Source organism: Pecten maximus, chromosome 1, assembly GCF_902652985.1.
Source record: "Pecten maximus chromosome 1, xPecMax1.1, whole genome shotgun sequence".
Lineage (NCBI taxonomy): Eukaryota > Metazoa > Mollusca > Bivalvia > Pectinida > Pectinidae > Pecten > Pecten maximus.
In genome coordinates, this window is record NC_047015.1 from 17,174,619 (window position 1) to 17,190,926 (window position 16,308).

The 16,308-nt window shown below is 36.5% G+C and overlaps 2 protein-coding genes across 2 annotated transcripts in view; both read left to right on the forward strand.

The window, feature by feature from the left end:
- LOC117326462 (glutamate receptor ionotropic, NMDA 2A-like) overlaps positions 1–3,933 on the forward strand; it is a 131,854-nt gene extending 127,921 nt beyond the window's left edge. The window contains exons 16-17 of the mRNA XM_033883213.1: positions 203–372; positions 1,328–3,933. Of these exons, the coding sequence (XP_033739104.1) occupies positions 203–372; positions 1,328–1,754 (597 nt within the window). The 3' untranslated portion in view covers positions 1,755–3,933. The remainder of the gene's footprint in view (positions 1–202; positions 373–1,327) is intronic.
- A 3,816-nt stretch (positions 3,934–7,749) lies between these two features.
- LOC117326473 (transmembrane channel-like protein 7) overlaps positions 7,750–16,308 on the forward strand; it is a 57,458-nt gene continuing 48,899 nt past the window's right edge. Inside the window, exon 1 of the mRNA XM_033883266.1 lies at positions 7,750–7,845. The gene's annotated coding sequence lies outside the window, so the exon portion shown is untranslated. The remainder of the gene's footprint in view (positions 7,846–16,308) is intronic.

Sequence of the window (16,308 nt, forward strand, 5' to 3'; positions counted from 1 at the left end):
ACATCCCAGACTTAATCTCCGTACACTTGGATAGTTTTGTTTTCCACGAAAGGCCAAGGAAGTGTAAGCATATGAATATGAACTATTTTCGCTAATTTATATTTAGCTCATATTTTGGCAGCGTTTTATCTATTTTGAGTTAAAATGACGTCTTATTATTTTAATAACAGTAGTGATGTTTTGGTATGTATCTTTGTTATAGAGTATGGGAAAGTCGTTAACATTTGAACAGTCTGTCATGGAGGCCTTAGATTACACGAAGAAACACAGGTGTAAAGATCCTATCTGTGAGACCCAGATCTGGAAGGTCAAACATCAGTTAGATATAGCCCTCCTAAAGATCGACAAGCTCAATAAGGACATGAAGGCAAAGTAAGTATGTAGCTTTGTAAAGACAAGGTAAGCACAGGAACATGAAGGTAGGTACGATGACATAAAGACAAGGTCAGCGTAGGACCATAAGGTAGGTACGATGACATAAAGACAAGGTCAGCGTAGGACCATAAGGTAGGTACAATGACGCAAAGACAAGGTCAGCGTAGGACCATAAGGTAGGTACGATGACGCAAAGACAAAGTCAGCGTAGGAACATGAAGGTAGGTACGATGATGTAAAGACAAGGTAAATTTAGGGACAGGAAGGTAGGTAAAATGAATTAAAGACACAAGGTCATGAAGACAAATATATGTCTAATAACTTAAAGACGATGTAAACACAGGGACCACAAGAAAACGCAGGTACAATAACTCAAAGACAAGGTAAGTGCAGGTATATGAATGCAACAGCAACAGAGAACAAGGAAAAACAGGAACAAAGAGACAAGAAAGGTATAGCAACATGAAAGTAAGGTAAGTAGGTAAACGAAATGAAGAAAGAAGTACACATATATGAAAGTAAGTAAGATAAACTTTAAACGTACACAAGACAAAGTAAGTATAGATATGACGTATTTGTTTTGTTTATCACCAAATAATTTGATCACGTGGCCATAATTCTGTGCAATTAAGTCGCCGTTAGTAATTTCCATGTATTGTAAAATTTTCTTCTGGTTTCGAAGATGACACTTAGATTATTATCCCCAACTCATTTCAATATTTCATCTCATTTTGATGTAACTTGCTTCATTACCATTTATGTCTAATAGAAAGTTGTTGGAGATCATTCGTGTAGAAGGCCAAAGATTTGTACGCATACAGGGCTTATTGTACTTTCTCGTCATACCGATAAGACATAGTAATGATGAATATTTACTTGATAGAGAATGTAAGATAAGTTAAAGATAAGTGGCATTACCATAAATTGTGAATTATTCTTTGTTTAACGATAGAAATGGAAAGACACCTTCGCCTTTAGCAATAACGGCTAGCGGAGAACACACTGATCCTTTAAAAGTTAAAGATGACGAAAGCAGTGATCCTATCGGAAGAAAAAGACGGGAAGCTGAAGAAGATGCTTTACGAGAGAAAGAGAAAGAGTTCGCGTTAGAAGAATCCTATCCGTCACGGGCTGACGATAAAGATGGAGACGATGACGTGCCTTATGAGAATCAAGAGGAAAATAACGTGTCACCAGACCAGGAAAGTGACAGTATTCGATCACCAGATAGAAGCATGCGGCGGTCTCCGAGTTATAATCAAGCCGTGGCAACAGACGCTGAGGGAGAAACTGTTGTCCGAGACCCAAACCAAGGTCTGAAGCAACGCAAACTGAGCGACGGTAAATACTACTCCAGTGTTAACAACGAGGAGGTATGATGTCGGGTAGTAGCAGTAAATCATCATGAAAACTATGTTGTAGTGATATAACGTTTTGTGAGAGACACGGATGTTGAAATTAAAAATGGCTGGTTTCTTTATAAATGTTCAGTGTATGCATATGTGATGTTTCAGAGAGAAACACTTCAATACATGATGAGCATACTCATGAACATGTGTAAACCCGCATGCAATCCAGAAAATAATGCAAATATGATATATATAATAAAAATGATTCTGTCCAGAAAAAATAGCTGACAATGCGACATATGTGTTATTTCGTATTTAGGAAAGAAACTGATCTGATGGCATGCCTTGTCTGCCTTTTAAGTAAATAATCTACATCTTACGGCTTTCGTTATTGACCGTCATGGAGACATTTCCACGGAGAAAATTATATAGTAGCTGATTTTAACATAAGCCTACTCATTATTTAGAGTTTATTAGGATAATTTCTACATTTTTTGTAAAGATTCCCAAACCAGTATTATGCAATGACAGATTTTACATGTATGAATCTTGTTTGTAAGAATTTTGACATGCAGGAAACATGGATTAAAATCTTAATGAGAGAAGAGTTTTATTTTCCCAAGGGATTAATCAAACATGTGGGGACAAGTGATGTATCCCATTCTCTCATCCAATCGAACGCGTCAATACAATTACGCCTCTGATAACGAGTTATAACGAGTTATTTGATTGGTAGACTCGTAGACCTTCTCCTGGGTTACAGTGATTCGTGTTGTACTAACCTAGTCATTTTTATATCGTACAACTTTTCGTTGTGTTTCAAATTTACCTGAGGTCAAAATCAAAATACCGGTGCTTTATATGGATATATATACCGTTTATTTGTCAAACTACCATATGTTTTTGTTGAACACAAAAGCCAAAGTTTATAAAATTGAGATTGAGACATAACATATGCAGATGACTAATGTTTTAAACAGCTTTGCACTATAACCGTTATTTTTGTACGACACGAACATAAAGATAATTGGGAGACTGGTTTTATACTATTGTTTTATATCACAAAAAAAGGGAGGAAAAACGGCAAAGGGTATATACCCAACAGCTTTTAATATTGTGTGCTAAAAATGTACTTCCATGATAGAATTAGACAATCTTTGCTCAGAGACAAGGTCTGTTGAGTACAGGTTTACGTGTGGAGAGGTAGAAAAGATGTAGAACAGCACGGAAACACACCGTGTTTATGAATTCACTGTAAAATTGATCTCCGTTGTTGATCTCTTTGTACTCTTCCGTCTATCTTGTTGTAATCATGAGATTTTGCTGATGACAACAATGAGTTGCATTTTTTTTGTATGTGAATGGATCTTATATACAGTTTGCTGTGACAAGAAGGGCAACTATTATATCGTATTGAAATCGTTTGGTACCATTTTTGCAATACTCGCTGATATTTGATAAGACCTGTTTGTATTCATCTCCGAACTAGACGATTATAATATCAGGTACTACACCTATGTGAAAAGGAAAACTTAAACCTTTAATAATGATAGCTATGCAGTAAACAAATGAATAAGAATAATAAAACGATTTCTTTTAATATGTCAGTTGTGTTGGGATTTGTCATCTGACATTCCGATTGTTATTTAATTGGCCGGTCAAGATTATTATAATATCTTTTTGATGTTTAATTTTGAATCTGTTTGGTGTGCTACATCGTAGTCATTGTATCCTCAAATGTTGACGTAAGTGACTCTATATTGATCATTACATCTACTCATAAATCATACTAAGACCTATTTATAACAGCCAGACAAACCGATGTGTGCTACAACCTGTTGTAAGGGGCGATTATGGGGAGGTATCATATATCAGTCTAATCTAGATAAGACTGTCGAATAGACGTTTTGAATGTAGAGAATCAAACATTTTTGCTATTAAAGATTCGACAATCTGTTAATATGAAACCTCTCCATAGATCCCGATATTGTGCCTTGCTCACACCATGTTATAACGTCAGTATAATATGGATGCTAGTATGCTGTCATAAGTGAGTACCTGTATATCAAGCTACACATACACGCGTGCCCGTATATAAAATTACACATGCACATGTACCTGTATATAAAACTACACATACACATGTACCCGTATATAAATATACACATACACATGTACCCGTATATAAAACTACACATACACATGTATATAAAACTACACATACACATGTACCTGTATATAAAATTACACATACACATGTATCTGTATATAAAACTACACATACACATGTACCCGTATATAAAACTACATATACATATGTACCTGTATATACAACTACACATACACATGTACCCGTTTATAAAATTACACATACACATGTATCTGTATATCAAACTACACATACACATGTGCCCGTATATAAAACTACACATACGCATGTACCTGTATATAAAACTACACATACACATGTACCCGTTTATAAAATTACACATACACATGTATATAAAACTACACATACACGTGTACCCGTATATAAAATTACACATACACATGTACCCGTATATAAGACTGCAGCTGTATTAGGTCGTACGTGTGTGTACATGTATATAAATCTAAGGAGTGTTCTACCACATGTGTGTGTACTTGTGTATAAAAATGTGGCTGTATATGATTGCGTGTATGTGCATATGTATAGAAACGACAGTTGTCACATAGTTTTAATCTGTAAGGGAGAACATAATTGCTCCACTGTGTATAATTCTGACCCCCCACTACTACTTCCATGGTTGTCGTTCCTGATCTGTACGTACCATCAGCAACACTTCACCCGACAACTTTGTTCTACAAAACGTAGGTAAACATTTGTACTATATATCATATATTGAGTATATCTGTCTATTACGTAACATCTATATGTTGTGTATGTGTAATTGAGTTACTGTGTATATGTGTAAATGAGTTACTGTACATATGTGTAAATGAATTACTTTGTATATAATTATGTCAGTTACTGTGTATATTGATTATTTGTAAATGAGTCAATGTGAATATATGTAAATCAGTTATGTGTATTTTTAAATGAGTTAATATGTACAATGTATATGTGTAAATGATTTATTTTCTGGGAGAAAGAAAACATTTAAATCATGTTGCTATATGCATTGAGTGTTTTTAGTTTTCGCTAATTCTATAAATGAGTCTACTTCATCGAAATGGACATACATCTGCTTCAATTGCCCGAAATGCTTTTTTATGTGCATCTACTATACACCGTATATGTTTGTGGTACTGGACGTATGCTGAACGCTGTACAGGTTTGTTCGTCTTTCCCCCTGAAATGTATATGTATATATGATAATTAGTTGATAACAATTTACACCTGTGACTGTTTTGTGATCACCAGTCTATACAGGTATACACATCTAAATAGAAGATTCATATTTGTTCGTGGTGAACAATGACTGTCTCCTTAATGTAGAATGGTACATTGGAGAGAAAAAAGCAATACATGGACTTGTCATTTGCTATAAATGAGGTTTTAAATAATATGTTAAATGTAGCTCAGTAATAAACGTTTGTATACATACGGATGGTGTTTTTGTATTTATAGATGTCAATAGATAAGCTAATCTTTAGTAATACATGTTTTTTTGACTCCATGTGACTGATCATACTCTAGTCTTGACTGGTCACGCTAACGAATACAGCAGTGTCGACTTTTCGCGTTATTTTTTTTATCTGTAAGCAATAAGATCTCGCCTTAATTAATTGTCTGATCTGCATAACTACGTCCAACAAATATACTTTATTTACAAATAATCAATGCCATGCTTCAGAAAGACAAAGATAAAAAAAAACAACTAATATCATACTTCAGAAAAACATAGATAAAAACAATAATGTCATACTGCAGAAAACGTAGAACACAATTAATGTCTTACTGGGAAAATGCATACATAGAACAAAACTTATGTCATGATACAGAAAGACATACCCAGAACACAATGTCATGATACAGAAAGACATACCCAGAACACAATGTCATGATACAGAAAGGCATACCCAGAACACAATGTCATGATACAGAAAGACATACCCAGAACACAATGTCATGATACAGAAAGACATACCCAGAACACAATGCCATGATACAGAAAGACATACCCAGAACACAATGTCATGATACAGAAAGACATACCCAGAACACAATGTCATGATACAGAAAGGCATACCCAGAACACAATGTCATGACACAGAAAGACATACCCAGAACACAATGTCATGATACAGAAAGACAAACCCAGAACACAATGTCATGATGCAGAAAGACATACCCAGAACACAATGTCATGATACAGAAAGACATACCCAGAAACAATGTCATGATGCAGAAAGACATACCCAGAACACAATGTCATGACACAGAAAGACATACCCAGAACACAATGTCATGATACAGAAAGACATACCCACATGACACAGAAAGACATACCCAGAACACAATGTCATGATGCAGAAAGACATTCCCAGAAGACAATGTCATGACACAGAAAGACATACCCAGAACACAATGTCATGACACAGAAAGACATACCCAGAACACAATGTCATGATACAGAAAGACATACCCAGAACACAATGTCATGACACAGAAAGACATACCCAGAACACAATGTCATGATACAGAAAGACATACCCAGAACAAAATGTCATGATACAGAAAGACATACCCAGAACACAATGTCATGATACAGAAAGACATACCCAGAACACAATTTCATGATACAGAAAGACATACCCAGAACACAATGTCATGACACAGAAAGACATACCCAGAACACAATGTCATAATACAGAAAGACATACGTAGAACACGATTTATGTCATTTTGCAGAAAAGCATCTGTAGAATTCAGTTAATGCCATGCTACAGAAAGGCACATTCAATTGCAGTATGACTCAATGAAACTACTTAAAGAATTAATCCGTTTCGTTTGTTCATGAATTTGGCCAGATTAACATCAATCTGCGCCGTATGAAAACAAAGAATGCACAAGCGCGCGCTTCTGTGCGATCCTGTTAAAAGGCCTATGTGAAAAATAGTTCTCAATCGGCATTTTGAATGAATAATTTTAGGTCAGAAATAACATACATGTGATATTATCAGGGTTTTGGTGGAAGTGAATGGAATCTACGTAATAGACATCATGCACATTCAGATTCTGAGGATTTCAAAGTGATTTTCAGCAAAATCACGGGTAAAAAATTCCTAAATCCCGCCCCAGAGTGATGACTGCTTTGTATATTTAGAACTAGCTCATAATGTTTAAAATATGCCCATAAGTTACAATAAAAATAAATAAATACTGATCACTTAACCGGTCCGATTTCATCCCGGTTCTTTCCGATCCTGTAAATCGTGGAAGGATTACTAGTGCTCGTGCCAGTACACAAGGAAATATTCCATCGACCAAGAAGAACTATCAACAATGTGGATTATATAAAATACATTGTAGCAATGTGCAGAACCTCTCTGATACACTCAATTGAGTATTCTCTGATATCGGATGAATTATTTTCAATGATTGCCACTATTCATTCGTATTAACGTTGGCTCTAGGGTAACAGCAACATTGGGGACCAAAACAGATCTTACTACAGCTCTCTTATAAATCAAAGAAATGAATGACAATTCTTGAAGTATTAATGCAGTGATAAGTACAGTTTGTGTCAATTATGTCATTAAATCTGCACCTACAGCTGTTCCGCCTTGCACACGAGAAGACCTCTTGATATTTTATGTTATTTGTTTATTCCTGTGTGTTGAGAAACACTGTAAATAACTCCTACAGTGTACTGGAGTTTATAGACATTGGATTACGCAAGGATTTACTGTTCAGCTAATCCGTTTGATATGTCACTAACAACGCTTAGTTTTATATTACGTAAAAGTCAAAGCGAGTCGGTCTACTAATCCGGACGGCCATTTAACATACAATGATATACTTTTTTTGTTGTATATGAATGTCGATATGTTAGCAACAACACTGTTGAACGTATACGTCTGTAGCTGAGCGTGGATATTTACTCGCCATAAGAAGTACTCGCCACTTTGATTTTCCGTAAGTTATATTTATATATATTTACCTTTTCATTTATATCTATTTTGAAATGAAGTTGTATCCAGTTTTATCCGTATAGCAGATAGTACAGATTGTACAGTTACCTGGCGATAAGTGTTAAATACCTGTATGGTTGATTAGCGCAAGTACTAACGTGCACGTGCCATAAACATGTATACTACAATCAACAGGTACAAAACACTCTGTATAACCGTAATAAAGACGGAAGGCGAAATACTATTAACTACAAACTGAGCAAAAATTATGATTTATTTTCAAAGTTCAAGACCTATTGAATGGGATATTTTCCAAATTCATTAATTTGAACGTTACGCCTTCTAACAATCTGAAGTACAAGGGAAACATGCGTCTTTGTTATAAAGAAATTACCATTTTTTGGAAACCTCGAGTATTTCGGAAATGGGGACAAGATCCATCACATTTTCAATTACATGATTTCAATTATTCATTTGACAAATGAATGTATCGTAGCGCTATCATCAGTTAGAGCTAATTGTTCAGAAATGAGTCGGCAGCTATACGTCAGTATTGGGAGCCACCAGCAGTACGACTAACCAGGGCCCACTTAGTCCGATCCATCTCGTCAGAGGTTCTCCTCCCTAACACTACCGTTGGTCGAAACAGTCGATTCGTTTTCATTAATAATAAAATGGATCTGTAAAAATGGCATTGCTTAAACTCACAGGAAGTCAGGATTTCTGTTCACATTAAAATTAGGCTATGGTGACATTTTTCAATCTAAACACTGTGTCAGATCGTTACAGACTTCTGTTGAGTATTAGGAACATGGTCCTTTATCAGTGACAACATCACTACATAACATAGTAACACAAATGGCTGAGTAAAACCATTTTGTGACTCGTGCCCTGACCTCGAGCTCACGATCTACAGCACCTAATCGCCCAGCCAAAAACATTGACAGCTTATATAGATTATACATGTACCACTGCAACACATCCACGAATGGCGCGGTGATGGTCGCCCGATATCAGCACATCCACAAATGGCCCAGTGGTGGTCGACCGATACCAGCACATCCACGAATGGCGCGGTGATGGTCGCCCGATATCAGCACATCCACGAATGGCGCAGTGGTGGTCGACAGATACCAGCACATCCACGAATGGCGCGGTGATGATCGCCCGATACCAGCACATCCACGAATGGCGCGGTGATGGTCGCCCGATACCAGCACATCCACGAATGGCGCAGTGATGGTCGCCCGATACCAGCACATCCACGAATGGCGCAGTGATGTTCGACCGATACCAGCACATCCACGAATGGCGCAGTGATGGTCGCCCGATACCAGCACATCCACGAATGGCGCAGTGATGGTCGCCCGATACCAGCACATCCACGAATGGCGCAGTGATGGTCGACCGATACCAGCACATCCACGAATGGCGCAGTGATGGTCGCCCGATACCAGCACATCCACGAATGGCGCAGTGATGGTCGCCCGATACCAGCACATAGTGTCAAATTGTCTATTAGATGATATGAATACCTGGATCGTACTGTATATAATCTGTTCTAGTCTATTGTTTTCTCACTGTTTATGGAGTTGTTTTCGTTATTAAGATTGAATAAGATTAATTAAGAAGTAATAAACCCAGGAAGTTTAACGTGGAATTGTTAAATAGCCTATCATCGTCATTTTACACAATGCAGTTATGTATGAACTACCATAAATGTAAATCTTTTTCTCGGCTTATTTCTTCAGAAAGATCGAAAACAATCAAATCGATATCTCCTAGACGTTTTCTTTGAGTTACTACAGAGATTAAAAGTACTCCTGGCTCGTCGTCAGTAGTCCTGTTTTTGTTTGTTTGGTACCTGCGTTTCTGTGCAACAAATATATATCTATTCCAGTATATCTATGTACAATAGATTAACCAGCACTTTCTACACCCCAAACCACATATACCCTCACTTAACAACAAACAGATTACATGTACTAACCACGCACGTGTTACTCATGCTGGTCACTCCACATTTCAACTGAATACAAAAAGTGACATCGGTCCGACAGGTAATACTGATTATGGGAGCTTACCTCGCCTCCCTCAGCTCAGTCACATATCAATTAAGAATGAGTTTTGTTTTATTGTACATACATTTTGTATGTTGTCAAAAGCATGTGAATTAAATAACAAAAGGAGAGGGGGGGGGGGGGGGGGGGGGGGGTGAGATTAACAAATGAAAAACAAACCCAAATCTAACTTGAAACCGAAAGCATAGCGGTTACTTGAAAAAATACTGAGATTGGATTGTGTTCAATAAAAAGCTGTGAAGTAGACGGTTATTTCTCTCCATTACAGAATCGTTACCCCAGGGAAATCAGGACACAACGCTGTATCTCTTCCCATTTTGACTCACTGTTAAGAACAAAAGTTTAGGTTGAAATTCGATAGATGTAGCCACTGGTAGCAATGTGCGCTTATCGTAGAGTGTGTACATGTTTTAATGAAATTTCACACGCGAAAATATGCAGGTGAAGCAATCGGTGTAGCCAGACTTATTTGATGCCGTAGTCCCTCTCTTTCCTACTTTTTAATGCCGTAGTCCCTCTCTTTCCTACTTTTTTATTCACTCTATATATGTATATTTGATAGATTATAGAAGTATAACGACAATTAAGAAAGGATTATCATGTATTAAACATGCAGAATTGGGAGTTATATTTATCTACGCTCGTTTGGATTTGACTCAGAGTCTGAGTTGTGCTGGATCCAACATTTATGTTTCATGTAAATAGAGCTTTAGAAATAAACTTGTCTGGATTTGATCATCATTTATGACAGATCAGATGATTCGTCCTCTCTTTCTCTGATACAATGCACTTAGAAGTCATCAGTCATTTAAGTGTTATTGAGTGCAGTGTTATAGTGTGTATGTGAAATATCACCAGATATAAAGCCCCATACTTCCAAAGAAATATATATAAATGTCTACATTTTGACCTCTGTACTGTTTTCAGACTTAACATAAACCTAACAAATTATCGCGAATCAAAAACTCGAGGAAAATGTGAATTTCTGAAAGTATACGGGAAATTCCCAAAAATAATAACTGGGTCCGACGGACAGAGTTTCTATGAGAATTAGTCCCACAATGTAACGGGCGGGCTATCGTCGAAAGCGTAGGCCTACCAAAACGCAGACAAATTCTGCCAAAAAGAAACGTAAAAGAGACTGGAATCGGCAAAACACCAGGATTTCCTTGGGAAAGAATTGATTCGTTATATTTTGCTGATATGTTCAAATGAAAGCATTATTAGGCAAGTTCAAGTGTACTCGATATGTAAACAACGGCCATGTTATGTATAGTGCACGTTGTTGTAGCCTCGTTCTCGGCTTCGTAACAAATCTCGCGATGAAAATAAACGCGGCGAATTATTTTTATACGCCGATGTCGCAAGGATTACCCAAGTCAAGCGTCCAGTCTAATGATCATTTTAATGTTAAGAGAGCGTGAATGAACATCTTGGATTGCCATAAATACATATGTGTAGCTAGAATTTTAGGTTATTTTGGAGTATGCGGCTTTAAATTGAGAGTAACATTTCAGCAACAGTCGGTCTCTTTGGCGTCTATTACAACATATACTTGTTACATGTAGCTGTTCCTTGCGGCCTGCTCAAACACTACATTGAATTTGATTACAACATGTTTACCAGCATCCTTCCTGTCTATCCTCCTGTCCTTTATCGAGTGAGAGAAACTCCGAATACGGTGATGGTGATGGGACCTATGATGTTTTTGATTGCGATCACTTAATACTCTAGACATCCGTACTACTGATTGATATGTTGTGAGTCTTATATTGAAGGACTTTAATTTTGCCGGACATATTGTATTATTTTTCAACATAATCCCCTTCAGAATCTATACACTTTTTTGCGGTATTTAAGGGCCGCAATGCCACTTTTATAGAACTCCATTTCTTGGCTGATCAGAAAGCCATCCACTGCATGTATGACGTCATCATCGGACTGAAAGTGGGTGGCTGAAATAACTGTTTTTAGTTTTGGAAATAAATGAAAGTCTGCTGGAGCGAGATCAGGTTAATAAGGCGGATGATCAATCAATTTAAAACCACAATCGTGAATGGCACCAATGGCAATGACAGACTTGTGAACAGGACCATTGTCCTGATGAAATAACACATCTTTATTGAGCTTTCCGTGGCACTTAAGTTAAATATTTCCCCGTAACCGCCTCAGACGTAGGCGTAGTATGTGCTATTGATTGTTTGCCCCTTTTGGAGATAATCTATCAGCAGAATACCATATACATCCCAGAAAACCGAGGCCATAACCTTCCCAGCTAATGGAACAGTCGTTACCTTCTTTGGCGGAGGAGAGTAAGGATAATCCCATTGTTTCGATTGTTGTTTGGCCTCTGGGGTAAAAATGATGGACCCATGTTTCATCCATAGTGACAAATCTCTGAAGAAAATTGGCAAGATCTTCCTCAAAATGATTAAGCTTAGCACACGATAATGTGCGCCTGGTGTGCTTCTGATCAACTGTCAGAAGTCTTGATACCCATCGGGCCGAAAGCTTTCTCATTGCAAGATCCTCGGTCAGAATGGGATGTACTCTTTCCTGTGAAATGCCAACTCTACTGACTACATATCTTTATGTGACTCGTCTGTCAGTCATAACATATTGATGAACTTTATCGACCATTTCTTGGGTTGCAAAATTGACAGGCCTTCCAGGACAGGGGGTCATCCTCAAGACTCTGTCGACCGCGCTCAAATTCCGCCACTCATAATCTTTCCCTAGTGTTGCTACAATATCATTATGGATATCCTTAGGTGTTAAACCTTTTTTATGCAAATATTGGATCACTGCTCTTTCACCGATTTTGTCTATATTGCAAAAGCCGCCTGCCTTGTTTACTTTAGAGTGCTACCTCACGATATAAGCTAACCAAATGAGACCAGTTCTTGGGTAAACGGCCCTATATAATCAGGGAATAGTAGGACTTAAAAAGAACACCCTTGAGTACCTCCTTCAATAGGAGACTCCCAACATATCAATCATCCCTCGTACATGAGATAATCTTAACAGTCCTGCCAACTTTGTTGACAGCGTCGCAGCTGGAATATTCTGTCGTATATACTGTGACAGTCTCGTGCAGCTACTGGATTGTTCCAGTATAGCCCTGCTTCGTCCGTAGTTCTATCGTTTCAAAGAATACTCAGTAAACATTATCACGGACCATTATTATATTAATCACTCGTTAGTGGAAATACAAAACTCATGATACCAACAAAAGCATAGAGACCATATGTTAAGAAGGTGACGATAAAAGTAAGTCGGTTGCTAACTGTCCAAAGTATGTTCCGACCAAAAGTGTCGGTAAAGAAGCAGATGCCACATCAGATTGGAGCTGGTCGGTTATAAACAAGTCGCGATCTATTGACTTGATCGTGATCTATAAACTTCGTTTTGATCTATAAACAAGTCTTGAGCGGGCTATTAACATGGTCGTGATCTATTAACTTGTTTGTGATCTTTCAACTTGTTTGTGATCTTTCAACTTGTTTGTGATCTTTCAGTCTTGTTTGTGATCTTTTAACTTGGACTTGATCTCTAAACAAGTCGTGTTGGTTTTGATCTATTAAGTCGCTCGTGCGGCTAATGTTTGGATATTTTTCGCTCGTACTGCGAACTCGTGAAAAATGTCAAAACATTACCCCCACTCATGAAATATCTTGGGTATTACTGAAGACACTGTTAGACATCCTCTATTTATTAAACTCTCCTGTAATGACTCAGGATTATAAACAGGGGTATGCTGTAGCACACCTTATCTTGTATCTATATAGGGTGTAAGAGAAGGCGTAGAGGTGACGTCTTTCAGTGTTAAACAGGTCTATTTCTATTTTGGGCCTGATGATATGCTGTATATATCATGGAAGGCAGAGGATATGGCTTCCTTTTCTGCCCCACACTACCTCCTCTAACCCATCTTCGCCAACCATGGCTTCTGATTACGTTGCACTCCACGAAGTGTAAGGTAATCAGAAAGCCTTGGCTAGCGAAGATGCCTCTATCCCGAATTATGTTAAAAAGATAATAAGTAAATTAGGGAAGGTTGGGTTTCACTTTGTGGATTAGATTGATACTCCTGAGACATTATTTATCCGAGTAGTCACTGCTGAAATAATGTATTCATATTATTACATATATGTACCTAGCTAAATAGCAAAACCCAAATATTTACCAGTGAGAGAAAATCGACGTTTTCCGCATAGACGTGGCTACTAAAAGCGAGATAACTCCAATAGAGCTCGATGTATATTATCCTGCGTTTTGACTTGTGTATATTTTATCGTTCGTATTCTACGTTTTGAAATGTATGCTGTACCTGTATCATATATGCTGTATCTTTATCATCTATGCTGTATCTTTATCGTCTATGCTGTATCTTTATTATCTATGCTGTATCTTTATTATCTATGCTGTATCTTTATCGTCTATGCTGTATCTTTATTATCTATGCTGCATCTTTATTATCTATGCTGTACCTTTATTATCTATGCTTATCTTTATTATCTATGCTGTATCTTTTTTATCTATGCTATACCTTTATTATCTATGCTGTATCTTTATCATATATGCTGTATCTTTATTATATATGCTGTATCTTTATTATATATGCGGTATCTTTATTATCTATGCTGTATCTTTTTTTATCTATGTTATACCTTTATTATCTATGCTGTATCTTTATCATCTATGCTGTACCTGTACCATCTATGCTGTATCCTTTTCATCTATGCTGCACCTTTATTATTTATTCTGTTTCTTTATTTAGTTTGCTTTATCTTGAAAATTTATGTTGTATCTTTATTTTTTATGCTGTATCTTTGCTATTTTCCAGTATCATTATTAATCATATTGTTTATTTGTTATTCATATTGTAGACTATCTTCGTCATCCATATTGTATTTTGGATGATCTAATCTGACGCGTTGCAGATTTTATTTTTGGACTAGATTATACCATAGGAATATCAAATATACCCAATATGAATAACAAAGATTTAATATGAATATTATATAATATAAATAAAAATACAGTATAAATAACGAATAATACAATAAATAACAAAGAAACAATATGAATAATAGATAAAATTTAAATAAAGATACAAAATAAACAACAAAGATACAATATAAATAACAAAGACACAATATAAATAACAAATATACAATATAAATAACAAAGATACAATATAATAAAATAACAAAGAAACAATATAAACAACAAAGATACAATATAAACAACAAAGATACAATATAAATAACAAAGATACAATATAAATAACAAAGATACAATATAAATAACAAAGATACAATATAAATAACAAAGATACAATATAAACAACAAAGATACAATATAAATAACAAAGATACAATATAATAACAAAGATATTAATAACAAAGATGCAATATTTATAACATGACCTTCCATTGTGTGACATCCATACTTTTAAAACAGATGACTTCAGTCCTCAAAACATTAAGACCAATGTCAAAACAATCATTAGGACTCGAAGCGTAACGGTGAAATCGATATCTCAGCCTCGCCGTTGCTACAATAAACAATTGAAGATAATTTATTGATAATAAACTGTATCCCTAAAACAATATATCAATCATTTTATATTCCAGCTTACTGAGCCATACTTGACAACCGCTGGTCTTCCTACATATATCCCTATAATAAACAAGGGCACTAGGGTCCAGATTAAACAGAACCGAAAGGTTTATCTACATCCCTCGAATGAACTAGTGTGTATAGGCCGAGGTTAAAACCCGAAAATCAACAGAACCGCTGGTCTAGCTACAAATATCTCCTACGACCTAGGGTACAAGAGATCGGATTAAACGGAACCGCTAGCTGGTTTATATATATCCCTTGAATGACCTAGAGAACTAGAGGCCGGTATTAACCAGAACCACTAGTCCATTCTTAGATATCACCCGAATGAACTGGGGTACTAGAGGCCGTAATTAAACAGAATCGCTTGTCTAGCTACAAAAATCTACGTCTAATGACCTATCCCTTGAATTACCTAGAGAACTAGAGGCCGATATTAACAAGAACCCCTAGTCTATCCTTAAATATCTCCCGAATGAGCTTGGGTACTAGAGGCCGTAATTAAACAGAGATGAAGGATAAACACTCGATAGTATACGGTTAAGTATGTATGAATACCAAGACTTTGTCGTGTCTCAATATACATATAAGCTATAAAATAAACAATTTAAAGACTAAATATGGGATAGCTATATCCGGGTATTGTGTACATTAGCATTCAAACTACGCAGTTAAACAATAAATCCTAAAAGTGATCGGGCAGACAAACAGACAGACAGACACACAGACAGACAGACATTCTTTTTTTCCTCTTTTAC